Source organism: Syngnathus scovelli, chromosome 21 (genome assembly GCF_024217435.2).
Source record: "Syngnathus scovelli strain Florida chromosome 21, RoL_Ssco_1.2, whole genome shotgun sequence".
NCBI classification, from domain to species: Eukaryota; Metazoa; Chordata; class Actinopteri; order Syngnathiformes; family Syngnathidae; genus Syngnathus; species Syngnathus scovelli.
Genome location: NC_090867.1, coordinates 6,892,263 through 6,916,129, shown reverse-complemented (window position 1 = coordinate 6,916,129; position 23,867 = coordinate 6,892,263). Strand labels below are relative to the sequence as shown.

At 44.0% G+C, this 23,867-nt stretch overlaps 6 protein-coding genes and 1 long non-coding RNA gene across 20 annotated transcripts in view; 4 read left to right on the top strand and 3 right to left on the bottom strand.

Annotated features, from left to right (window-relative positions):
* LOC125990912 (voltage-gated potassium channel KCNC1) overlaps positions 1 to 10,566 on the bottom strand; it is a 28,675-nt gene extending 18,109 nt beyond the window's left edge. For all 13 annotated transcript variants that reach the window (XR_007489139.2, XR_007489136.2, XR_007489135.2 and 10 more), the window contains exons 1-2: positions 8,248 to 10,566; positions 2,530 to 3,240 (exon numbers count right to left, since the gene is read on the bottom strand). Coding sequence is in view for 8 of the 13 variants with exons in the window: in XM_049758296.2 (XP_049614253.1) it covers positions 2,530 to 3,150 (621 nt within the window). In the remaining 5 variants the exon portion in view is untranslated. The remainder of the gene's footprint in view (positions 1 to 2,529; positions 3,241 to 8,247) is intronic.
* On the top strand, positions 5,548 to 8,589 carry LOC125990943 (uncharacterized). The gene is made up of 2 exons (XR_007489144.2): positions 5,548 to 6,103; positions 6,179 to 8,589. It is a non-coding gene; the product is annotated as an uncharacterized lncRNA (long non-coding RNA).
* Positions 10,567 to 10,707: 141 nt separating the features above from the next.
* rexo4 (REX4 homolog, 3'-5' exonuclease) lies at positions 10,708 to 13,448 on the bottom strand. The gene is made up of 8 exons (XM_049758320.2): positions 12,963 to 13,448; positions 12,536 to 12,819; positions 12,330 to 12,473; positions 12,054 to 12,247; positions 11,902 to 11,990; positions 11,759 to 11,833; positions 11,610 to 11,684; positions 10,708 to 11,505 (listed from the first exon to the last, which is right to left on the bottom strand). Exons 1-8 carry the CDS (start codon positions 13,161 to 13,163, stop codon positions 11,347 to 11,349), a joined length of 1,221 nt encoding a protein of 406 aa, XP_049614277.1. The 5' UTR covers positions 13,164 to 13,448; the 3' UTR covers positions 10,708 to 11,346.
* A 172-nt stretch (positions 13,449 to 13,620) lies between these two features.
* pigp (phosphatidylinositol glycan anchor biosynthesis, class P) lies at positions 13,621 to 14,598 on the top strand. Its single transcript, XM_049758358.2, has 5 exons — positions 13,621 to 13,708; positions 13,903 to 13,987; positions 14,062 to 14,134; positions 14,210 to 14,328; positions 14,415 to 14,598. The coding sequence occupies exons 2-5, from the start codon at positions 13,906 to 13,908 to the stop codon at positions 14,528 to 14,530; spliced, it is 390 nt and encodes a 129-aa protein (XP_049614315.1). The 5' UTR covers positions 13,621 to 13,708; positions 13,903 to 13,905; the 3' UTR covers positions 14,531 to 14,598.
* Positions 14,599 to 14,856: 258 nt separating this feature from the next.
* Positions 14,857 to 16,777, top strand: si:dkey-197c15.6 (putative nuclease HARBI1). 2 transcript variants are annotated; one of them, XM_049758318.2, is made up of 3 exons: positions 14,857 to 15,096; positions 15,511 to 16,141; positions 16,244 to 16,777. In XM_049758318.2, exons 1-3 carry the CDS (start codon positions 14,857 to 14,859, stop codon positions 16,630 to 16,632), a joined length of 1,260 nt encoding a protein of 419 aa, XP_049614275.1. In that variant the 3' UTR covers positions 16,633 to 16,777. The 2 variants fall into 2 exon arrangements, with proteins under 2 accessions (XP_049614275.1, XP_049614276.1); XM_049758319.1 differs by lacking the exon at positions 14,857 to 15,096 and having other exon boundaries at positions 15,475 to 16,141.
* A 65-nt stretch (positions 16,778 to 16,842) lies between these two features.
* LOC125990908 (receptor-type tyrosine-protein phosphatase H) lies at positions 16,843 to 21,252 on the bottom strand. Its single transcript, XM_049758275.2, has 17 exons — positions 21,086 to 21,252; positions 20,898 to 20,973; positions 20,553 to 20,822; positions 20,231 to 20,488; positions 19,912 to 20,163; positions 19,623 to 19,853; positions 19,286 to 19,549; positions 19,115 to 19,208; positions 18,956 to 19,045; positions 18,337 to 18,424; positions 18,177 to 18,267; positions 18,042 to 18,112; positions 17,826 to 17,960; positions 17,610 to 17,732; positions 17,384 to 17,544; positions 17,131 to 17,266; positions 16,843 to 17,077 (listed from the first exon to the last, which is right to left on the bottom strand). The coding sequence occupies exons 1-17, from the start codon at positions 21,152 to 21,154 to the stop codon at positions 16,937 to 16,939; spliced, it is 2,550 nt and encodes an 849-aa protein (XP_049614232.1). The 5' UTR covers positions 21,155 to 21,252; the 3' UTR covers positions 16,843 to 16,936.
* A 589-nt stretch (positions 21,253 to 21,841) lies between these two features.
* zgc:56095 (Ferritin, lower subunit-like) lies at positions 21,842 to 23,450 on the top strand. Its single transcript, XM_049758356.2, has 5 exons — positions 21,842 to 22,012; positions 22,091 to 22,195; positions 22,589 to 22,735; positions 22,804 to 22,929; positions 23,093 to 23,450. The coding sequence occupies exons 2-5, from the start codon at positions 22,094 to 22,096 to the stop codon at positions 23,240 to 23,242; spliced, it is 525 nt and encodes a 174-aa protein (XP_049614313.1). The 5' UTR covers positions 21,842 to 22,012; positions 22,091 to 22,093; the 3' UTR covers positions 23,243 to 23,450.
* The last annotated feature ends 417 nt before the right edge of the window (positions 23,451 to 23,867 follow it).

Here is a 23,867-nt window from a genome sequence, read left to right as displayed (position 1 = left end):
CACGTCGCCTCTTTTTACTTACACTCTGGCCTGAATGATTCCTTGAAGTTGCCACCAAATCAAAATCTTAGCGTACCTGTTTGTAATTTAACTTCTCCTGGTCCTGAGAACATGGTCCTAATTGACTGCAAGCAGAAGACTGAGTCAGCACTTAACCAGGAAGGCTAAATTGATCTAGATGCAGAGGAGGAGGAGGAAAGTACAGAAAGATGACATGAGCAGAATTTGGAGTGATGGGCATGACATTTTTTTTTTTTTAAAAACATTCTCACCATGTCAACACTTTGATTCCGAGTCTGAGCTATTCTTTAAAACAAACATTTTTTTTTTGCTAAGCTCACAAGCGGCCCACAGGGGAGAGGAGCACATGGGGGAGGGAGTCGGAGGCGGGCTCGGCAGCCGGGCTTTTCCAACAGGTACAAGTGGGAAGCGCAAATACAAGCAAAGGAAGCGGTGTTTAATCCCGCAACGCTTGAGCACACTTGCGCGTCATTGCGGGGACACTCGAGAGCGAGAGTGAGCCATGTTTGCACTCCAAGAAAAGGAATCCTGCTCTTTGGGTTCACTAAGGGGTTGTTTGCGACAGAACCGCAAAGCAATCATGTTAAGTCAACATACTGTAAACAAACCACAAAGTGATTCGAACATATATGCCGAAGCAGAAAAAGTTTGTCTCCGTTTGGGATACTATTCATGTCGCAAATATTTTATTTTTATTTGCCAGACACAGCTGGACATATTTCAACTATCTCCCCCTCAAGGTGTGTTGACAAAATCCTCTCCAAGGTGATCTTGTCATTTCCCCTTGTCTAGCTGTTCACCTGCCAATGTATTTTTTATTTTATTTTTTTTCTGTCCACCGCAGTGATTTTCTATCAGGGGACAGCACGTCCGGGCGGTCTCAAATTTGCCAGCAGTGTGCACTCCAACACAACGTAAACGCGATCGCTGTGACCTTCCGTAAATTGGTCGATTGGAAGACGAGATGACCAAAAAAAAAATGCGATGGCAACTTTCGGCGATGAGCAGCAAGGACAGTCAATTGAATTGGACCGGCTTCACATTTTAAGAGAAGATGCTAATATGAACACACAAAAAGGAATCAATGGGATATCAATCGATCGGCGGGCGGGGAGAAGAGCCGAGCGATTGAACGGCGCGAGCCTTCAAAGATAATCGAAGATGCAAAGCCGAGCCCCCCCACCCCCATCCTTCCACTCCATTTTCCCAGCGTCTCTCTCACCCCTTCTCCATTTCCCTCTCGCTCAGCCTATCTGGTAGCAACCCCCACCAGCAGCAGCATCAGCAGCAGCAGCAGAACCCTCTGCACCTCTTTTCTCGTTCTCCAGCGCTCCCCCCCTCCTCTCTCCGGCGTCTACTGCAGCAGAAAAGCCAGCATAGATACCAGCATGTGTGTGCGTGCTGCTACGGTACATTGACAAAACATGAAACGAATTGGCGAGGGGGGCGGGAGGGAGGGGGGGGGGGGGCTGAAATGAAGACATTGATTTGTTTGATTCATCGGGCACAAATCATTAGACCGATGCCTCTCCTCCTGTCTCCTTTTATTTCCCCTCGTCTGCTTCTCATCTGTCCCTTCCTATCTCCAACATGTCCTCGCCTCATTTGCATCTCTCCGGTTCTGTCGGTTTGGAAGGTGGTGGGGGGGGAGCTAAGGGGGTCACATCGTCGTTTGACGCCGGCGGAAACACGTGAATGCATATTGGGGACTATACCTGCACTGCACTCTGCATAACCCCCCCCCCCACACACACACACACACACAACTTCAATATGTATTTCCTTGCTTTTGCAGCTACACACTTTAACGATAATGATTATCAAAATAATTACTATCCATGGTCCTATACATAGATTGAAGTGAAATGCTCCAGATGTTCCCAGAGCTCTTGCCAACATTTCATGACTACATTTGAGACAGTTAAGACACATTCAAAGTGATTTGATTCATCATTTCCCCATCCTAATCTATATAATCCGTATTTTTCAAATTTGGATTTGGGTGTCCTGAATTGGGAAGATCAAATTCAGCTGGGAAAGAAGCACAAACCTCCACTGCACCAAAAGACAGCTTTTTTTTTTTTTTACCTGAAATAAAAACATCACGCTGATGTGTGTTTTTAACACACGCGGGACAAGCTGCGCGTAAAAGTCACGGAAGCCCGCGCGTAACCGTCATGTAGCGTCCAAATGGGATGGGGAAGTGAGGAGGGGGGGCAGTCATAAACAAGTGGAGCAGCACCAAGGGCAAACGTGAGAAAAGACGAGAGCCTCTTTTGCTGCAATAACCCCCCAAAAAAAAAAATGTATCGCGAGGATGCGCATTGAAATCAATGAGCAGCGGGAGTGAATGCGGCGTGAAGACTTTTGATGTGTGCCTCTTCCCATCTGCGTTAATTATTCAGCAGCAGAAAGTCGACGTCTTGCACGCGAGACAGGTAGCAACAGTGGTGCCTTTGGCTTCTGCCGTGTGCTCATAACTTTGGCCCAAAAAAAAGTTCAACTCACCCGAGCGTATTTGGACGAGTAGGGGTCCTCGAAGAGCGCCCAGATCTTGGGCTGCCAGGTTTTCCACCAGCCCGCCCTCCTGGCATCCTCCTGCATGCACAATCTTTTCAGGTCCCCATCGGCGCCCCCCAGGGCCGGGTCGTCGTCAGGCGCGTCGGGCTCGGGTGTCTCAAAGCTGTCCAGCGCCTCCTCTGCGTCACGGTGCTGGCGGTAGTTCATCCAGCAGCACGCCTCCACGTCCGTCTCGTCGATGCCCCAGAAGGCTAGCTCCTCCTCGAAGAGGGGGCCGCAGACATCGTTGGGACAATGCAGCTTACCCGTGCGGTAGTAGTTGAGGATGAAGGAGAAGACGGACGGGTGGCGGTCGAAGAAGAACTCATCCAATTTGGGGTCGTAGTCAAAGTTGCTGAAGGCATCCGGCTCGGTCAGCCACGACAAGCGCGTACCGGGCAAGGTCTTCAGGGTGCTCCGGTACGTCTCATGGCGCACCCCGCCGCAGTTTATCACGATTTTCTCGCTTTCCGACGGACAAGTCATGTCTGCGCTGTAACATGCTTTGTTGGACGACTTGTTCCCACCCTTGCGCCCTTTGAAAGAGGATACACACACCGAACTGAGCATAGAGGACCGGGGGTGGGGGAGGAGGGAGGAGGAGGAGGAGGAGGAGGAGGAGGGAGATGAGAGCAACCGGAGGGAGGAGGGAGCTGGAGTCTGCGGGAAGAGAGAGAGAGAGAGAGCGAGAGAGAGAGAGGAGGGAGAGCGAGAAAGCATTTTAGTGGAATGTGGATTCTCCACCATGTCAAGATGAAAAAAGGTCACCAAATAACCTTGCTTGTATTTCTTTGCTGGGAAATGTGGGACAGAGATTTTTCACAATAGCAAAAATGAAAATATTACATTGAATTCCTCAACTTCAAATGTTAGTTTGGTTTGTTGCCTTAAAATTGCAGTTCAGACAAACTTTGTTTTTTTACAGCGCATAGAAAAAATACTAATATTAAAACTCATAATAAATGAGGACTTTTTATAATACTTAAATATGCCGAGTCTAAGTCTACACAATCTGGTTCGAGGATTTTTTTTTCTCACCATCATTTTGAAGAAAAAATCTTTTACATTATCAACAACAACAGCAACAACTGAACATTAACCAATCACAATCGATCTCAAAAGAGACTCAAATCATACTTGCCACAATTCATGGCACCTCGAATTAAACCCCAAATAAATGTTTGCCTTCTAGCAGTGTTATTTAACATTTAACAAGTTATAATATAAATATATAATATAAAGTTATGAGAGGGTGTGCACAAATTAATTAAATTAAATACAACAAATATTACAAAATGCATGTTGGCCCCGATTATAGAACAGAGCGGACTGGTTGTGGCCCCCGGGCCGCATTTTGCTCACCCCCTTCTCACCCCCAACCCCCCAACACACACACACATTGTTCATGATAAAATCATTTAATTGCCTGGCACTGTTATGTCCCAGCTCCCCCGTTTCCCCCTCACTCATCTGGCAATCTCTAAATTGATCCGACTGATGCTCAAGTCGGTGCTCGTTCAAATCCTCGCCCTAATTAGGCCAATGTGAGAGGTGCCCCCCCCCCTATCCCTGCACGGACACACTCGTGAGCGGATGAAAAAGAGTGGAAAACTGGCAAGAAGAAGCCTGGTGGTGCGGAGGGGGGGATGCTTCCCCCCCCCTCCCCCTTCCTCCCACTTTGCTCCTGATCCCGAACTCATTTGTGACGTCAGGTGCCGCAGCACCATGTATGTGAGTGTGTGTGTTAATTGCCTCCCATGACTGTGGCGTGTCCATGCGTATGTTATGCACTAAATTCATGCTATGCCCAATTATGTCACTTTCTGCCAACAGAGTAGGAAAATGGAAGAATGGGGAGGGGGGGGGGGGGCAAAAGGGAGACAAGTGAATGCATCACAGTGGATCGTCTCGGAGAGTGTGCCATAAAAGTGAATGAATTACATACACGCATCACCATTCACAGCTATGTGGACATCCATGTTATGTCCTCTATTTAAAAAAAACAAAAAAAAAAAAACACTCAGGCCCCCTCCCACTTTTTAGACTCTCTCTCCTGCACTTTCCCTACCTCGCTCACACTCACATTGCGCATTGAAAGCATCATCATCATCCTTAAAGGAGTGAGAGTCAAGACTTCTTCTATTTAACAATAATTTTTTTTTTTAAAAGAAAACAGTTTCAACTCTTGCAGGGAAGCTTAAATTCAGGTACGTTATGGGACTGCATGAACTTTGCAACTCAAAAGTTCCTAACTAGAAAAGTCGCACTGGCCGGGGGGAATAATAGCAGGCTCGATTTCAGCACCACGGAGAGCTCCTCCGCAGCCTTTACTTTGCACTATCTAACCGTCCGTTGTTTTGGTTGATCGGCTGCTGAATATTTTATACATCGTCAGCCACAACTTGTCTCTAAGTGTGGTTAAACGCCTGGCTTTGTCCTCCTGGTGTCACGTGTGGTCGCTTTATTGATCACCGGTTTGGACTCGAATGAGCTACATATGGTGTGGCGAGCGAGTTAAGTGCTGTTTTGTTTATTTGGTTAGTTTTAGGAGGCAGTTTTAGCTGCAAACGAGTGTGGTGCAAGCGAGCCGCTGCACTTCAATGCGGAGGCAAAGCCAAGGAGGGAGGGGGGACAGGTATGAGCAGTAAAATGGAGGAAGGGTAAAAAGCATGGAGGTGAGAAAGGAGGCGGAGTGTTTCTACGCATTGGAAAGCGCGCGCGGGGAGGGGAGGGGAGGGGGGGTTCTCTCTCCCCTTCTGTTTTTCTCTCCCTCTCTCTTTTTCCTGCAGCATTTCTTGACTTGGCCACCGTGTCCTGCACCTCCGACCGAGTGGCACGCTCACCTGGCCGAATGCGCTAAAAAACGCAGCCTGGGTGGAGAGCAAAAAAAAAAAGAAACGCTTTGGGAGAGGAGCGCAAACACTGCGGTGAGAAAAAGGGAATGGTGCATATAGCAGGGGTGGGGGGGCGGCTGAGGGGGGGGGGGATTATGGGATGCAATGACTGCGAGGGGGAGGAGGAATTCGGAGGAGTGCTGACTATGCGGAACCAACCTGGCTGTTGGCAGCAAAAGCAAAAAAAAAAAAAGAATCACAGAGGGAGGGGACAGGAAGGGAGGGAGGGGGGACACATGAGAAGGAGGAAAGGACAACGGGGGATAAATTGTGAAAAAAGAAAAGAGCTATGGATGATGGTGATGATAGGTGATTAGAGAGGACGAGAGGAAGGAAAACAAGCATATGGGGTGTCAATGCAGGGAAATAATGTTTGTCATGCATGCATACACACGTGTGCATGTGTGTGTGTGTGTTTAAGCGCACCCCCACCCCTTTCGCTGCCACCCGCTCCCTCATCAAAGGATGTAACCACAAGGCGTCATGCTGTTCCACCCAGATCGCTTCCCTCCCTCCTCCCTTCATCCATCCTCTTCTCTGCATCATCAGTCTCAGTGCACAAGAGCCCTCATCTGGTGAGATGGCGATACTGCAGTCGAGCACTGCGGTCACCCCTCCCTCCCCTTCAAGTGAGTTTTTTTTTTTTTAATCCTCATGAACCGTCATAATTGAAGCTACATGCTACTTGCAAATATTTTTTACAGCACTCAAAGGAAAACAAGGCGCACGTCATCATAACAAAGCTGGTGGCCAATTCCCAGCACACGAATGAAGCAGGCAATCAATTAAGCCAGCAGAAAAGAAATGGGCCGCTCGGCTACTCGAGCCGGTGTGGTGCTCCCTGAGGGCCAACCAATCCAAACACAACACGGCAAACACACCCCTTGGGGGGGTCTTGACCTTTGTGGTCAGCACGCAGAAGCACTCCTGATTTACATCAGTGGTGGGAAGTAACTAAGTACAAATACTTTATGACGGCAAATAGAGCGAACATCAAATACAATTATTTCCAATATTTTCTATGCGGTCTCACTAAACTAAATTAAAAAAAAAAACATCCACCTGTTTTAATCCATCTCAGGGACGGCCATTTTGACATTATACTGCCCTCTGCTGTTAAGTGAAAATGACATCACAGCGTCTAAGGGCTCAGCTTTTTTTTTTTTATATAGTATTTTAATTCACTAGATGATCATGACAGGAAGCCTAAAGGTCAGCAATGACTTTGAACATTGAGTCGACGTGGGACAAACTCAAATGTTATTAGCATTGGGTGGTGCTTGAATAGACATATATAGAAAGAGATATTTAAAAAAAAAAAGTCTACACACCCCTGGCCAAATGCGGATATAAAAAAATTAGATCAGGATAAAACATTTAAAAATTTGGTCCACTATAAAGACCAATTAACATAATTCAATCGAAAATTCATTTCTACCTCACCAATTTTTTTTCAATGGAGTTGCACAGGTCAAATGGCACATTAAAGGTAGAACAAATTCTGAAAAGATTTTTCCTCAGTTTGGTGTTTTGGTTGCACGAATCTACGGTTTCCTTTTCTTTATTGTTTATCTTCCTCCATTCTATATTCTCAAAAGTAAAAGTCGTAATGTAATGAATTTTTGAATAGCTTGATTAAGGATTATTTGATTCCATATCATCCAATAATTGGCCCATCATTAGACCTCAAGGGTTCCAAATGGACTTGAAACAGCCTATGCTTGACCCACAAGACAAAGCAAATGGGTGGAAGTGAGAGATTAGCCAACAGGGTGAAGGGATGGAGGATTTATAGATGCTGGGTAGAGGAGAGCTGAGAAGGACAGGGATGAAAGGTTAACGTCAAGGTCAAGGATTTGGAGGTTTTCCAAGGCGCCGACCGGGCGGACACGACAGGAACGTGCCACCTCCATAATTGTCATTCACCTCCAAAAGAAGAATCCGCTGCTTCCTTCTTATCACTTGTTTTTTGCATCCTACTGGCAGGTGGGCTCATTTTGGGTTGGTGTTGGGGTGGGGTAGGTGGTGATGGTGGTTTCTGGGTTATCCTCAGTCTAAAAATAGCAGCAGCTGTAGATTTATAATGCAGGACCAGTGAGTGTGTGTAAAAAGAGTGGACGGGGTGGGGAGCAAATGGAGGAAAGAGAGGCGAGAGCGTTACGGGAAAGAGAACGACGGAGCCAGTTGGCAGGCGGGAAGTGACGGAAGGAAGCAAAGCCAGGGGCGTTATGAAATTGGAGACTTGGCATGAATGTGTGCGTGTGTGATGCTGCGGAATGCAGAAGATGGAGCAAGTTGGCAGAGGTGGAGGTGATGCTGTGTGAGGAAGTCTAGACGTTTAACCGACACTTCCTGGATGAGATCCTGGCCAATGTTTAACAATACATCTTTGCCTGCGTGTGTTGTGCAATATGATTGCTTTATCAAACCAACCCCTCTCAGGCCTTCACACACACACACATGCAAGTCAAAGGGTGCAAAAAAAAAAAGAGCAAGAAGCATGCCCAGCTGCAGCCTATGGGGAAACACCCACCATTGCAGATGAGTTATATATACACACAATTTATATAAATATACACACATAATATATACATATACTGCACGTCACGGCTGTGGAAAGGTGTGGAGAGGCGAATCGAGCACACACAAGGACAAAACGCGACTTGTTGAATGCGCCTCGCCGCTCACTAAAGCTGCAATAATGAGGCGGAAAAAAAAACAGTCTTCAATTGAACACATGCACGCTCGATCCACGGACACGCTTAATACTCACTCGGCTCGTGCAGGTTCCGTGCGCCAAACCCGGAAATAAGAAAAAAGCCAAAAGGATCAATCAGCGCGTAGTTTTCTTTTGTTATTGGAGGATTTCACACTGTATCCAGTCGCTCCAGTCAGATGATTCATTTTGCGGGGGGGAGTTGTTTTTTTTTTTTTTCTGTCGCGATTTACTGAATGGAGGAGAGGGAAAATGCAGATTGGTTACTTAGATGAAAATGAAGCAGGAAAAAAAACACCCTGAGAACTGCCTCGCTTTCTCTCGCTCTTTTTTTTTAATCTGTCACCTTTTTGTGTTATTGCCTGGACCTAAATAAATGACACCCCGCTACCATTTCTCTGTCTGTCTCGTTTCTTTCCAAATATTTCAATGGAGATGCAGCCCAGCTCCCTTTGCCTTGTCCCTCTCTGTGTTCCTTCAGAGGAGCGTCACCTCCTGCACGATTTTTTTTTTTTTTTTTTTACCCTCCCTCAGACGATACATGTGGGCGGATTAGACCCAAGACAGAACGGTGGGAGGAACCCGAGCTCATATGGTCAACTTCATAATGCATGCAGGGGCTGCAAATACGCAAATTGATACAGAAATGAAATTGGGTGAGAGAGAGAAAAAAAACGTACCCACGGCTGTGAGCCGCGTGAGAATTGTGTTGATTTATTGCCATCTGTTCAATCGTTGCTCTCTTTTTCTTCTCTCTCTCTCTCTCTCTCTCTTCCTGCTCGGTGGATGCACAAACACCATTTTGTCTACAGGTTTCCAGCACTGACAACAGCGGTCATGTGGCACGCTGCAAAAACTGACATCCGTCCTCGATTAAATTTCTTAAATTTGGGCAAAAACACGTTTGGTTGTCTGCTAAAATATTTCCTAATTATTTTTTGTCTCAAAAACAGCTTTTACCTGTTACATTGGGCTTGCAGAAACTGTCGTGGAATATCCAGCTCCTCTTAATCGTGCCACATAAAGCTATTACATTTAGATCTATTCATAAATAAATACAGTTTTGAGGCCACCCTATAGTCATATTTTTGATGTCACTAACTAGGTCACACCTGCTTAAAGGTACCCAGTAACTTCCAAAATGTCATAACATACAGTAATTATTCAACTAATTTATTTCTTAACATGCTCTCAAGCTTTTAGAATTTGTCTTTAATAAAAACGTGCTGCTGGAACAGATTAACGTCATTTCAATTCATTTCAACAGGAGCTACTGATTTGATATACAAACTTAGCATTGCATATGTCCGACAGTCAGCAGGACTGCTAATGCACTTATTGACAGGAAATGCCAAGAGTGAGTGCTTCATATAATCTCATGAAAATTACAGTGGTTGTGTAAGAACAAAAAGTGCTAGCTCGTATCTGTGGTGCGTGCGGCCGCCGAGAAACGAGCTGAGGAAAGACGACAAGATGAGCCGAGTTGTGTGCTGACTATCGAGTTGCTTGTGTTATTGTTAAATGAGGCCGTTTAAAAACCTTCCTTGTACATGTCAAGTCTACAACAGAAGCTCATTAAGCACCAAAAAAAAGTTTGCTGAAGTTATGCGGACTAAAACGGAGCAAGTCAAATGAGGTCACGTTTTAGGTGATGAAGGCCTTTCTAGTTACGTGGTATCATTAATAGTGACGAGATTTGGTTTATTTTAAGATAATGACACACAAGTGCCCCAAACAAAATTAATGGGCTCATGTAAAATTTGCACGGGAGACTTTTTAAGGCCACAGCATTCACAGGAGCCACATTCACTAGCACTTAGGGAGGCAACTGTGAGTTAAGTAGCTGACTGCATTTGTTCATCAAGCTGCATAAATACTGAATGCTCAACTGGCTTCTTACTCAAGCGCCAACATCAGTCAACAGACAGGCGGCTGCACAGAAGCAGCTCATGCATAAAGGACCGCAAATGAGCAGCCTAGCAACTGACCAGAACACACTTTGGGTGGTCAAGCACCACAGCTTTGACACTATTGTTAGTAGTAAAGTTCAACACTGAATTGAATTAATTTGTTCCAGCCTAGAGGGATTCTGTTTTTAACAAGGAATTTTGAAATATAATATTGTGTATTATTTAAAAAAAAAAAACACACAATTGAAGGCAATATAAAGAATTCAGTTTGCAGATCATGATTAATTTACTGCAACTACTCGTTTTAGCCACGAGAGGGCAGTGTAATCAAGCCTTTTTTGAAGAATTGTTCAATACCTGCCAGACTGAGACTAAAAAAAAATATATATAAAGTATGTCTCCCTTGCTAATGTTATCTAGTGGCTAACTGAAGCTACACTATGAAAAAAAAATCTTTCCATTGGCTTGTGCATGTCAAGTCTGTCTGCTTGAGGGGGAGAAAACATAGATGTAATTTCCTTAGAGGATAAAAAACGCATGACAAGCATGACAAGGCGGTCCCAACACTGCCAGCTCAAATGGAAATGGACATAAATGCAAACAAAAATGGCTTTGTCAGCAGAGTTGATTTATTTTCTGGAGGCTTGGCAGCATCTGAGTTCCAAGTCCGTTACTTTGAGACTGGACCATTTTTCATCTGCTTTAACGTACTAAATCATGCTGGGGTATAAATCACAGTGAAGACTGCCGCAAATGAATGAAGTCCAGTGCTGGGAGGATGGGAAAATATGCTTGCCTTCTTGACTGGGGTAAAAAAAAATGAATTTTGCTTTCATCCATAAAAAGCTAATCATCAGAATTGTACGTACGGCTTTTTTTGTCATTTTTATTCGTGGCACAGTACCAAAACTAGAAATCTGGGTTTTTCTGGGCTCTTCTTTGTTGGTTGCAAAATGTCAGCATACAGTGTTTAAGGTGGTGTTTTTGAATTTAAGTCTTGCTAAGACTTTTTTTTTTATACTATAGCTATTTGTATAAGCATTCATAGATAAATAGCTTCATAATAAAAAAAAAAACCCTTCTTTTGTTTGGCTTGTTCTCTACTAAACATTCATTGAATGATTCTTTAAAACCCTTTGTCACCTCGTAAAAACAAATCTCAGTCACTTTTAGGATCCAACAATACGAAATGAGACCACAAAGACAAAATTGAGATTTTTCTGAAATAACAAGTGAGCGTCTCACATTAAAAGGACGAACGTGCTGTTACAGGCCGCTTGTTTGCATTCTTGGGGATTTTGGGTTTTCGCTTGTCTGGTTTCTCCTCCGTTTTGTTTTTAATCTGGGCCTCCCAGTCTTTTTTGACAAGTGTGTACAGCCTCATGGTAGCCTGCGCGTCATGGACCTGCAACATTTCAAACGACGGCAAATACGGAATTGCGGCCAAAGCCGGATTTTTAATGTGAATTCACACAATTAGGTGCCTTAAAGGAGAAATCGATGACTTACCGAGGAATGTTCGCCTTGTTGGATCTTGACATTGAGAATTTCTTTACAAAGCACTCTAAGCGCGGGTCGATTTGTCTAAAAGGGAAGAAAAAAATCAACAAGACAACAAGATTCAGTTTTATCCGGCATGGCTGTGCAACTGTTGTTACCTTGGCGATTTTCCTGAAGGGTTTATACTTCTGAGTGTCTCTGATTTTTTTTTTGGGGTGATCCAGTAGCAAAATCTTAAAGACAAGATAGCATGAAAACACAGAAATGATTTGATCTACTCTACACTTCATTTCATGGATACCTTGAAGTCATTGTGTATAGCGTGGCCAACCACTATTCTTCCCTGTAGGATTTCAGCAACTTCCTTCCGCACAGTCGTTATATTCTCACCTGAAATTGGGAGAGAAATATTTGTTCAGAAATGTTGAGTAAATGGGGCATTCGCTGACCCACCGTTCTTGATGTCCTCCGGCCGGATGCCGCTGACGGCCGTGCGGTAGTCTGTCACCTTCTCGCAGGGCTTCACGAACTTGTCATAGAGGCACTTCCCAAACTGATTGACGAGGGACACGCGTGCCAAGATACTGTCCTCCCCGTCGGGACCCACGCCCACCATCTCGCAGTCGATGGCTACGGCTTTGGTGAGACTGATGATGGAGGAGGGGGGGGGGGAGAAAAAAACATGAGGGTGGGCACTGACGCTAACACTATGTATGAATGGCCACTCACCCCTCAAAGGCTTTCTCCTTGACCAGTGTGTTCTCTGGCTCATTTTTGTAAATGCCCTGCTTCTTCCTCATGATGTCAGCTGCCTCGGCCCCCACCGTTGCCTCAATGTCGTCGGGATCCACGTCGTCAAACCAAATGTCCTCCCTGTAGGGGCAAAAAAATATATATATAATGATTGCATTTAATGTTGATAAAATATGACGCACTCTGTAGGTTTGGACTCCTTTAGCTCGACTTTCTGCTTCTTGGCCGCTTGCTGGGCGCTTGTTTCCAGCTTTTTTTTTCTTTTGGTTGTCTGTTGTGAGTCCGACACAACGGGACTTTTAGCCTTTTTGTGTTTGGCTTTTGGTGCTGAAAAAGTCTTTGCATTGGAGGTATTGTTCTGATGTGCATTTTTGGATGGTTTGTCTTTCTTTACTTGCAGAGGGCCATTAGGTTGTTGCTGCGATACCTTAGGAGCGACTTTCGTCATCTCACTGGACTTTAGCATCTGTGAAAAGCAGTGAGAGTGTTGAATATGACAACAAATTGTTCATTTACCATTCACATAACTATTTTTCACTCATGCAAAACACGGTCACCACTGACAAAAAAATATTTATAAATCTATGGCACGTACTCAACAAGGCTTACCTCTTGTAATGCTTTCCAGTTGGCAGAAAAGTGTTTGGGATCTTTTGGAGGAATTGTGGGCTGATTTGGGTCCAAGTCTTGGACGCAAGCCTTTTTTTTAAACTTCATTCGTTTCCTGTATTTCTTTTTCTTTTTCACAGGACTGTCTTTTCCAACTTCGGAGGATACCTGGTTCTTTTTCTTCGCTTTTATCTCAGACATTACTACCACTTTTATTTGAACGCTTCTTACTCACAGATTTGGTGAGAAATTCTCATCCACGCGGTTAGGTCGTCTTTGCGTCATGCGTATTTTTCCTAGGACACGCTTGTAAAACTGATTCCGTCGTGCAAAATTATGGCATAAACACGTCAAAAGCGAAAATGTTGTTTAAAAATTCGTGTCATGTGCGTGCACAAACGCCAATGTGCAAACTTTCCTCTATCCGATGCACCGGAACCATGCAGAAAAGCCAGATCTGTATGGTGTAACACTCAAATATGTATACCAGAAACATACGTTTGAGCTTTACTAAGACAAACACGCCTCCAGCGGTGGACAGCGGATATTAGCTACTAAAAGGTATTTGTTTAAAAAATAATTAGATTTATTCTTGTTTATTTTCACAGCCATACACAAGAATAAAAATAGAATTGAACATTTAATTGAGGAACATTTTTCTCTACGTTTCCAGCCGCGCCAAGTATCACACGGACACATTTGACCAGTGCAACATTCCCCAAAACAAAGTGACAGATATGTAAAATGTGTGTTTACATTTTTCCCAACTTGGTAGAATTGCGTATTAAATGTCGTTTTTTTTTTTCTAAAATGGCTTGTACAGTTTAGTGCGTCAAGTGTCATGTTATGAGTCATCGATCTGTGCCGTTTCTGTAAAGACAAATCGAAGTCATGCTTTTAAATTAAATCCTTAGTATTGCAATTAATCGTGATTTTTCAGATCATGATGGAAAGCAGCCCCTCTCCCGTGCCTGAGAGGGCCATCTATGGCTTTGTTGTATTCCTCGGCTCACAGTTTGCTTTCTGTAAGTTTGTCTCACATTTGAGTTGTGTTGATGTTCTATGTGTCATGATGTATTTATCCTGATCCCCCCTCTAGTTCTCTATTGCGTGTGGGCATACATACCCGAGGAGTGGCTTCATTCAGTCGGACTCACTTATTGGCCTCAAAAGTAAAGAGACATTTCAGTCATCAGTACACATGCTCCATATATTTTATTTTTTGCAACTTGAATTATGTCTTGTAGGTATTGGGCCCTCGCTGCACCAATCTATCTGCTGGTCGCATTAAGCGTCTCTGTAGTGTTGTTATTTGGAATCAATATGTATAATACAGCACCGCTCGACTCCCTGGACAACATTACAGGTATGCAGTATTGTATTGAGTTTTTTTTTTAATTAAACAAGACAAATGCAATAAAACATAATCTCTTATCCCATTAAATATTTTAGATGGATTTGCACAAAGCCAGAGGGGTGAAGTTTCCCAGAAGGGTCAAATACCAAGACTGAAGGATGTTCCCATCAGTGACATCAACAAAATGTTCTATTTGTCACCTAAATTTTAACCAGCCAACAACGTGACGGTTCCTATAAATGACTTTTTGTTTACTCAATTAAAGACGTTGAATCAGCACTTTTTATGGGAGTTTTTTTTAATACAACTAGGGTTGTCACAAGAACCGATACTAATTCGGTACTTACACACAAAAAAATACATCAATACCTGATTTTTTTTTGTGGTATTGTCAGAACCGAATATTTAACTTTTCACTCGGCGAGCTGTGTCGATTCTTGCCAGAACTGAAGGGGGCCGTATACGCATGCGAGCAGCACGGAGCAGCATTTAGCGGCTGAAGAAGAAGTCTTTCGGGCTTTCATATTTACAGCAGCAATGGCTTCAGCAAGTGAAAGTGGAAGTTCAACACGCCGGCTTGTTATGAAGCCAGGTCGCTTAAAGAGTCGTGTGTGGAAATATTTTGCATTCGAGACGGATACAACCGGAGCAATTATAGATTTGAACAAGCCAACTTGCAAAACATGCTTGAAAGGTGTATGTACCAAACGTCGAAGCACGTCCAACATGGCCAAACACCTTAGATACAGGCACCCCGACTTGTTCAGGGAATTCAAAGTGAGTGATTTTATGTTTACTGTCACTGTTGTGCCACGTCACGTTATAATTACCCGAAATTCGGGTGACTAGATTTGCCATGCCACTGCTGCTCTTTTTTAATGTATCAAGTTTACTATACGGTTTAAGCAGTTTTTAATGATTTTAAAAGTCTGTCTATTTATTTATTTATTTATTTATCGTGGTACCAAATGTGGTCTACTTGCATTACTGTACTGAGTACTTTTGTCGCCTGTTCCGATTGTATCCACAAGGGGGCGATAACGATATTTTATTTACGCAAGACTTGACAGCGAAGGAAGTAAACAATGCTCACATCCGGAATTCGCCGCTCGTCAAAAGCGCTATTTGGAGCGTCTTGTTACTTTGTTTACATACATGTCGGACCCTTTGCCAATGTGGTTCGCTGTCCAGGCGGAGCTCCTGGACGACGACGAGGAAGTGGAGTCGCAGTGTCGGAGCTGTTTCGACTGTTATGACGACGCCAGTTTGTTCAAATTGTTCCACCTGACCCGCGCTTGCATCGAGTTCGTGGCTGACATCGTGCGCGTCCGCAATAAGAAATTCCTGTTCACTCCCCTGTCCTTGGACGCGATGATCATGATAACGCTCAACTTTTACGCCCATGGATTTTACTCCACCGCCCTGAAGGAACGCTTCAATGTGCAGAGCGACTGCTGCGACAACATCGTATTCACCGTGTCCGAAGTGGTGGCCGGTTTGTCGGACCAGTTCATCTCGTTCCCGCAAACGCGCAAAGCCAAAATCGATATGGCTCAAATGGTGGCGGACTCCTGCGGGATCCCGGACGTGCTGGGCCTGCTGGCACCGGCTCATTTCAGGATCGCCGAAGGTGCGCTCGGATTATACGTCAACTCTCTGGGCTACCCGTCCGTTGTATGCCAGATGATTTGCGACCTGGACGGAAACATCTTGAGTGTGGAACAATGTTGCGCTGGCGGCACGCACGAACAAGACTTGTGGGGCACCTCGTTTAGAGGACGAGAAATTGAGGAAGAACTCTATGGACAATACTGGATCATAGGTAAGAATGCTGCCTCCTGTTGGACAGCAGCGCAACAGCCCCCTAAAACGTGTCATTATATCTGGCTTTTTGTCTTTTAATGCACAATTACTTTCTTGACAGGAGGGGAAGGCTACGATTTAAGCAAACGCGTGCTGACCCCTGTGGCCGAACCTCGAGACGAGCCGCAAAGAAACTTCAACGCAGCCCACGCCAAGATCCACGAAGTGACGCAGAAGACGCGACGCTCCCTGAAATGGCGTTTCAGATGTTTGATGCAACTTGGCTTCGAGCAGCACAGGTTAACCAACATCATCAAGGCCTGCTGTGTCTTGCACAACATCGCCAAGAAGTTTTCAGTCCCCCTGCCTCACGGAATGGAGAGATTTCTGGACCTACAGCCGAGAAATCCGCGCACTGAGTCGGCAGGTATCAGGCCGGACGTACTGATAGCCCGACAGGAACTCATCGATAATAATTTCACTGTTTTACCTAGTCTGAAACAAGAATGACGATATTTGGTTGTTTTTTTACGCAGGAAGTGGGACATTCTTCTTCATTCTTGTTTCAACTATCCTTAAATATATTTAATTTCTTTACAAGTGCAAAATGTTTCCTAAGATAATGTCATTGTAAATAAAATACTGTTAAATATTCTATGGTTACCTGGTGTGTCATCTCACATTCTGGATAAAAATGGATCAAATAAAATCTAGAGTAAATTATATAGTTAAAGTCTTTTATATTAGTTATAAACAAAGCACAAGTTGAATTAAATTGTGAGTCATCAGATTACCTCTGGAGTGCCGTTCTGATTCAAACTGCTGTTTTGCTAAACTCCCGTAGTGCTGTGGCGTTTGCATAAATTAGATCCGCATTCTGGTATATGCTTTCACCAGTACCTCCTTGAGACTCCAGACAGTCCATGATGCACCGGTGCAGGAAAACATACTGGGACTGGAAAGAGACCAGAATTATTTTGGGAACCAGAATAACACGAGGACCGTTACCTCAGTCTGCACCATGTGCGGCCGTCGCTGTCTCATGTTGTGTACGAAGGTGTTGATGCCAACTTCCTTATCTCTGTGCAGCTGCTGAAGCAGAACATCTAAGGCAATAATGGTCCCCGTCCTGCCCACTCCGGCACTAAAAGAGAAATATCATTCCATGTGTCATCCATTCTAACAGATCTAGTTATCTTTATTGCACAACGGTTCCTCTTTTTTCAGATGTGGGTGTCATGTGTTTTTTAAAGCGTCATACCTGCAGTGAACCACAGTCGGGGTTCTGCTCCCATTTGTTTCCATGTGGCGCCTAATGAGCCCCCTGAACTGGATCAGGACATCCGTACACTGAGGGACTCCATGGTCGGGCCAGGCGGTGAAGTGGAAATGCTTCACTGTCCTCTCTTCTGTGCTGCTTTTCTATAAAACATCACAATCAGATGCTGGTTGGCGTAACATGCACATTTTGAGAAGCTCAATCATACATTTTTCACTCGGAATTCCCTCAACGTCCAATTGGTTTCTTGCTGTTCGGATGCCGTGGTGATCATCAGCCCTTGATGAAGGCAAGTCTCGTTATGTGCAGGCCAGTAATGTTCACATTTAATCTGAAAAAAAAAAAAGGACAATGTGTATTAGACACAATTGCTTCTCAATATCCGCTTATTAAAAAGGTTCATCTGTGACCATTTAGCACATACCCGTCTTCCTTCGGTGCAGTTGGTTACCATGACGATGGCGTTGACTCTCAGCTCCCAAATCATCCTCCAGAAGTCGCCGACCGTGGAGGGGAGAGGACCCTGCGTGGCGATGTATTCTCGGCTGCTGTTGTAACCCTGTCGAGGTCAAATAGGCTTAGATACTATCGTAAGATCATTTGATCGTATTGATTGTTATCAATTAATAGCACCACCTACTGGCATGTATGAGGCATTGATGTAGTCCGAGTTCCCGTTTGTAGTTTGGAGTTTCACTCGGCTCCAATCATCTATCCCGGGTGAGAACCAAGTTAAAGCAGCGGGGCAGAGTGGACAAACTTTTCACGCACTTACACGGCAGGACGTTGGTGAAGCGATTCTTTTCCATGTTCTCAGGCACCAGAGCGGCATTCTGAGTGTGCTCCAGGCCGATAACAGCGAGGCCCTGGAGTGAGAAGGTTGGAAGCTCGCTCAGACAAAATAAAACCATTAAAAAATAATCATTTAGGAGGACCTCATATTCTTCACTGAAGCCTCTGTTGTTGTCCATGCTCAATTTGGAGAAGTGGTCGGGGAACTCTGCAAGAGGAACATCTCTGGAACTAGAACAGAAGGATTTCAACTTACTGTTTATGACATACGAGTAAACCGATCCCATGCATCAATGTCTCAAATAAAGCCGCCGCTTCATGAAATGATCGCCGCGATCCCCACCACCCCTTTTTTGGCTTTGGTGGTATCAGAGCAATATGAATGGACAGATAGGGGTGGGGAGGGGCTTTGAGGTGATGCAATGACATCATTGCCTTTCCGTCCGTGAGCTCATGTTTGATGATAAGGGTGAACTGACATCTCTTAATCAACTGCCTCTGTTAGCATTAGCCTGAAGCTAGCAGACTAAAGTGGTTGCTTTAAATACACAATGTTAGTTTGACAATAAACTGAAAAAGAGAGAATAAATAAAACCTCTTCAAAATATTTCTGTCACTGCTGCTATAAAGCAAAAAATATATATATTTGGAAAACTTTGGGTCACTCATTTTTTAAAGCACCACTGTATTGTATATTAAAATGTTGCTTAGATTTTAAACAACATGGCCACTTTTTTGTTTTGTATCTTGTAGGTTATTTACCTGCAGTTTTGCGGCCCAGAAAAAAAAAAATTTTGCTTGGATGGTTTAGTAGAAACTGTGCCGCCTCCAACTGATGATGACCTTTTCTCCCTAATAAAAAAAAAAGCAAATATTACTCACAAGCAACGAGAAGTTCTCAGTATGATGTGCAGCGCCTACCTGGTGCTCGTTCGTCTTTTTGTCAAAACAAAAATGGCCAAACCCACCAGGGCCCCAAAAAGCAAGACAGAAATGACCGACCCAGCAATAACTCCTAAAAAATATTTGCAAATATGTTTTAGTTAGCCAGATGGCGCAATCCTGTAAGCACGCCGCAGCACATCAACTTACCGCGAGGGTCAGTGGGACACTGAAAAACGTACGCTTTGGACTTCCTGACGTTCCCCGACAGTGAGGCCAGAGACACCGCGTACGTTCTCGCCGGTTGGAATCCGCCGATTTCGATATGTCGTTCTTTCATACCTTGGACTCTGTGCGTTTGTCCGCTCACGTTCACCTCCACGGCTGTCCACAAACCGTCCGGCTTATCCCAAACGATGAAAACAGAGTAGCCGGATTTCCGATACTCACACTGAGCGGTTAAATCAGGTGGAACTAAACGAGAAGTGGAAACATAATAATGTAAAATATCCGCTTTGGCGCCGAACCAGATTAGGTTGATACTCACCGGTTGTCAGTTTGAGCTGACATTGCAAAAAGTGAGCGGAATTCTTTCGGTATTCCAGCGACACCTCGTAGGTGGCGCCCGGATAAAGGTCACGAAAGGTCACGTGATGACCTTCCGGACTCACATGAGAGGAAGACCCATTGGAGGCTGTTGCGTTTGTGAACGAACCCACGACCGTCCCTTGGATCGACGAGGTCGTGACCTGCCAGCTCACATTGGTGCAGTTTATGGCTGCGGAGAAAATAATTTATTAAAGACTGCAAGCACAAAGATGCTTTTTTTTCAATACCTGTCACAACGAATCCTTTATAAGCGGTGCTGGCCAGCCCGAAGAACAAGGTAACCAGAGTGAATCGATACTCGGAACCAGGTCGCAATGTAAACGAGCGGGACACGTTTGACGATCCGTTTGGAGTCACGGTGATGTTTTTTCCATCAATGCGAAGCAAGTAGCTCCAGTTCAGCTTCGTTATCTCCCACATCAGAGTCACGCTGGTGTCAGAACGTTCAGTCACGTGGACTGTTGTCACCATTGAGGGCACTGAAGACAACAAAACATAATTTGAAGCAGCAAAGGTGAGATAGTCGCATGCTAGCACGCTACGTACCCGTGGCGTCATCAAAGGTGAACCCGGCGCTGGTAACGTTCCCAAACACGGCGAAGAGAGTGAAGTTGTATTTCGTCCCGGCGGCGAGTGACGAGACCTTGTACGTCACCGTGGATTTTGGATCGACCCCCCGGATGTGAGTGCTGTGGTTACCGTAATGCAGGATGTACGTTGTGGTATTGCCGACTTTGCTCCAGGACAGAGTAATGCTGCTTTCGCTTTGAGTTACCACATCCACATGTTCAACATCTTCAGGGGCTGAAAAGGAGTCTAGTGTGAATACTTGAACAGTGGCAGGAAGTCCTAATATTTTGTTACCTACCTGTGAGAGCAGAAAATACAAATCCAGAGCTGTTTACTCCCAAGTACTCGGTGATGATCCGGAAATGATATTTCCTTCCAGCAGAGAGGAAAGCGACCACATGTGTGACATACATCTGATCCGGGGAAGGGTCCACTCTCTCCTCCTTCGCGTTGCCATGGAGATCATATAACAAGAAGTATTTGGAGATATTGTCCACCTTATCCCACTTGAGTGTGATACTGGTTTTGTTTTGGTCCTGCGCCGTCACGTCGGCAACATTTTCAGGAGCTAACGAGACAAAAAGAGGTCAAGTCAGGGGAATAGGTTAAATTTCACACGTGAGGAACAGAAGGTAATCCTTACTTGGCAAGGTGGGAGGAAAAAGCGTCGTGACTTTTGCACTGCTCGCTGTTGATGTTTCAATTGAGTTTGAGGTGCCCTGAAAACAGAAAAGAACTTGCTATTTATTTAAGGCAGATGAAAATGATGATTTACATTTTGAATCCTTCCTCCCAAATATATTACTTTACCAAGGTGGAAGAGAACCTTACCCAAAGCAGATTCAAGGCAACGAACAGCAACAAGTAGTCACAGCTTAAATGCTTAATAAACGCCGCCATTTCCTCCAAGTCAAAAACTTGACCAGAATTGACTACATGACAGCAGTGTCGACTTCGTTCTTCATCGAGCCCTCATCTGGCTTCACTTCTGTCCCTTTTTTACAAGCACAAAGACCTTTGCCCTGCCTGTAACTTCCTTATGAACGCAATACACACGTCAAAATCATCAGTCTTGATACGCTTTGCAGATTTATCGGTCGCATTGAGGAAATAAAGGTGTGAGAATTGTACACTCATGACGTTTACACATTACAGGTAAAACATTCAAGAGCTACTTCACATGAATTCTTTTGAGCCTTTTGATTTTATCTACGTACAGAAAAACTCTATGGGAACAATGTAAACAAACAAATAACTCAGTACATTAGATATTAATAGCAACTTTTTAAATACCGTAGATAATTAATTATAATAAACTACTCAATCATTTGAGAAAATAAAACATATCAGGTCAAATTATTTTTACAGATATTTTGGTATACAATTAAGTACAATAAATATATTAACCGTCTATTCGATTACATAAACTAAAAAAAAATCTGACAATTTATTATTCATATTATTTACTTGACTAATTTTTAAAATGTTTAGATAATGCAACAGATATTGCGGCTTTTTGGCCTTCTATTGCTCGGTTGATTACCAAGTTGTAATGAGCCCCCAATACGACAGGTGGCAGTAGAGACTGACACATAAGCACACTAAGCGAATTAGCCAATGCTAGCTGGTCTTTTTTTTTTGCTTTTTCTTTTGTGTTCTTGTGTAAAAGGGAGAGTAGCAGTTGCATTCAAGAACCCAAAGGCGAACGTGTCACACGGAAAGACGCAAGGCTAAAAAAAAGGGAGGAAAAAGTTGTTGGTGAGCGTGCTTAACATTTTTACTGCTGGAGTCACCTTAACATTTTTGCAAATATTGTTTTGTTTTTTTATTTTTTAGGAAATGCAGTCTGTCGTAAGGCAAAACCTCCACGCTGAGTGTGAGGCCGACATCAACAAACTCGTCAACTTAAAACTAAACGCGTCCTACACTTATCTTTCTCTGGTAATTATATTCTATTACAAAAATCGAGGGACATTCGGCTTTAGGATGACATTTTTGGGGTCAAATGCACGACAACCTTTTGCAGGTGAACTTTGTCTAAACTTTTAAATGCACGTCAGTGAAATTTCGTGGAGAACCTGCATGGTATGTTTTTGCTGGTGAACTTTGACCTCGTCTTAATGTTTAAATGCACATGTCCTATTGTTTATAGAGTCAGTACTTTGTGTCATCTATAATAACTCCATTTTGCATTAAATCAAATTATTCTGGAAAAGTTCTCGTGTATTATTAGGTTGATCCGTGTATTTTACCCCAAAACTAAATAGCCCTATATTTTTTTTATTTTATTTTTTTTGAGATGGGTGTAGATTGTAAAACTGTTGTCTTCTATAGGGCATGTACTTTGAGAGGGATGACGTTGCCCTGAATAAATTTGCCAGCTTTTTCTTGGAGCTCTCTGGAAAGGAACAAGAACATGCCGAGAAGCTGCTCGGTTATCAGAACATGAGAGGGGGTCGCATTTTGCTGCAGACTATTGCTGTAAGTTTCTATTTTGTTGTCATGTAAACCCACCCCAGTGATGTTTATTAAAGTAATGTATTCTGCAGAAACCAACAAGGGAGGATTGGAAAGGTGGTCTGGATGCAATGTCTTTCTCCCTGGACTACCAGAAGGCCATGAACACGTGTATTCTGGAAGCACACCGCAAGGCTGACGCCAATCGTGACCCCCATGTAAGTTAGCCGTTCTATGGGGTTTTGCATTGTTTGTTAGCATAAAGCTAAATAGGCTTTCCGAAGGCCAAATTGTGATTAATTTAAATACACGTGTTTAACGGTAAACTAAAATTGGGATTGTTGGCTCAAAGCCTCTTTGTTTTGTTTTTTTTCCGTGTAGTTTTGCGACTTCCTCGAGCAGAACTTCCTCACCGAGAGCCACGACACCATCAAAAAGTTGGGCGATCACGTGGGCAGCCTGAAACGCATCATGAAATCTGAAAGCAACGGCTTCATGGGAGAATACCTCTTTGACAAGCACACCTTGTAAAAAAAAAAAAAAAAAAGCAAGAATCAACCTCCGTTTGCTGCATATGTTCTGTCAAGACGGCTACATTTTTATGGTTGTAGTGCAGATGCCAAGTAGCCAAGAATACCTCCAAACAATCACTATGGTGCTCCCAAGTAACATTTTCCTACTATCACATTTTCTACATTCCTATTGGTCAAACTCCGAATAAACTCCAACTATGCCAGCACCTCATTTTTGTCAACATTGTCTTATGCCAAGAACTCTGTGTACAGAAATAGAATAATATACCAGGTCAGCACCAACATATAGAAAACAGTAAAGATAACAGTTGGACATTGGGCTCGAAGCACACAAGGTCTGTTTGAAAAAAATCCGACAAAATGTCATGTTAGGGCAAAGATAAGAAGGACGTCGCCCTTGCTTCACAGCCGCATAGTGTAATCTCGTCGTGCAGGGACACACACACGCCCTAAAAAATGCACGGACCCAAGCCTTCCACCAAATTCAAGAGTTTAGATGGACGCCATGTCGACTCGGTTGCAAAGCTACCCTGAGGGGATTAGCGAAAGCTTGGGTGCGCTATGGTCACTAATGGATGAACGCAACGATGTCACTTTTTGACACCTTGTGAGAAAAACAATTG

Coding starts and splice junctions, on each gene's coding strand:
- rexo4 (XM_049758320.2), bottom strand. CDS start 13,163: ATGTCTGAGATAAAAGCGAAGAAAAAGAACCAGGTATCCTCCGAAGTT. Junction 12,820..12,962: donor ACTGGAAAGCATTACAAGAG/GTAAGCCTTGTT, acceptor TGCTTTTCACAG/ATGCTAAAGTCCAGTGAGAT. Junction 11,685..11,758: donor CCTTCAGGAAAATCGCCAAG/GTAACAACAGTT, acceptor CTTCCCTTTTAG/ACAAATCGACCCGCGCTTAG.
- pigp (XM_049758358.2), top strand. CDS start 13,906: ATGATGGAAAGCAGCCCCTCTCCCGTGCCTGAGAGGGCCATCTATGGC. Junction 13,988..14,061: donor CGGCTCACAGTTTGCTTTCT/GTAAGTTTGTCT, acceptor TCCCCCCTCTAG/TTCTCTATTGCGTGTGGGCA. Junction 14,135..14,209: donor CTCACTTATTGGCCTCAAAA/GTAAAGAGACAT, acceptor TATGTCTTGTAG/GTATTGGGCCCTCGCTGCAC.
- si:dkey-197c15.6 (XM_049758318.2), top strand. CDS start 14,857: ATGGCTTCAGCAAGTGAAAGTGGAAGTTCAACACGCCGGCTTGTTATG. Junction 15,097..15,510: donor ACTTGTTCAGGGAATTCAAA/GTGAGTGATTTT, acceptor TTCGCTGTCCAG/GCGGAGCTCCTGGACGACGA. Junction 16,142..16,243: donor TGGACAATACTGGATCATAG/GTAAGAATGCTG, acceptor CTTTCTTGACAG/GAGGGGAAGGCTACGATTTA.
- LOC125990908 (XM_049758275.2), bottom strand. CDS start 21,154: ATGGCGGCGTTTATTAAGCATTTAAGCTGTGACTACTTGTTGCTGTTC. Junction 19,209..19,285: donor GTGTCCCACTGACCCTCGCG/GTAAGTTGATGT, acceptor AATATTTTTTAG/GAGTTATTGCTGGGTCGGTC. Junction 17,078..17,130: donor CGCACATGGTGCAGACTGAG/GTAACGGTCCTC, acceptor GTCTCTTTCCAG/TCCCAGTATGTTTTCCTGCA.
- zgc:56095 (XM_049758356.2), top strand. CDS start 22,094: ATGCAGTCTGTCGTAAGGCAAAACCTCCACGCTGAGTGTGAGGCCGAC. Junction 22,196..22,588: donor CCTACACTTATCTTTCTCTG/GTAATTATATTC, acceptor TGTCTTCTATAG/GGCATGTACTTTGAGAGGGA. Junction 22,930..23,092: donor ACGCCAATCGTGACCCCCAT/GTAAGTTAGCCG, acceptor TTTTCCGTGTAG/TTTTGCGACTTCCTCGAGCA.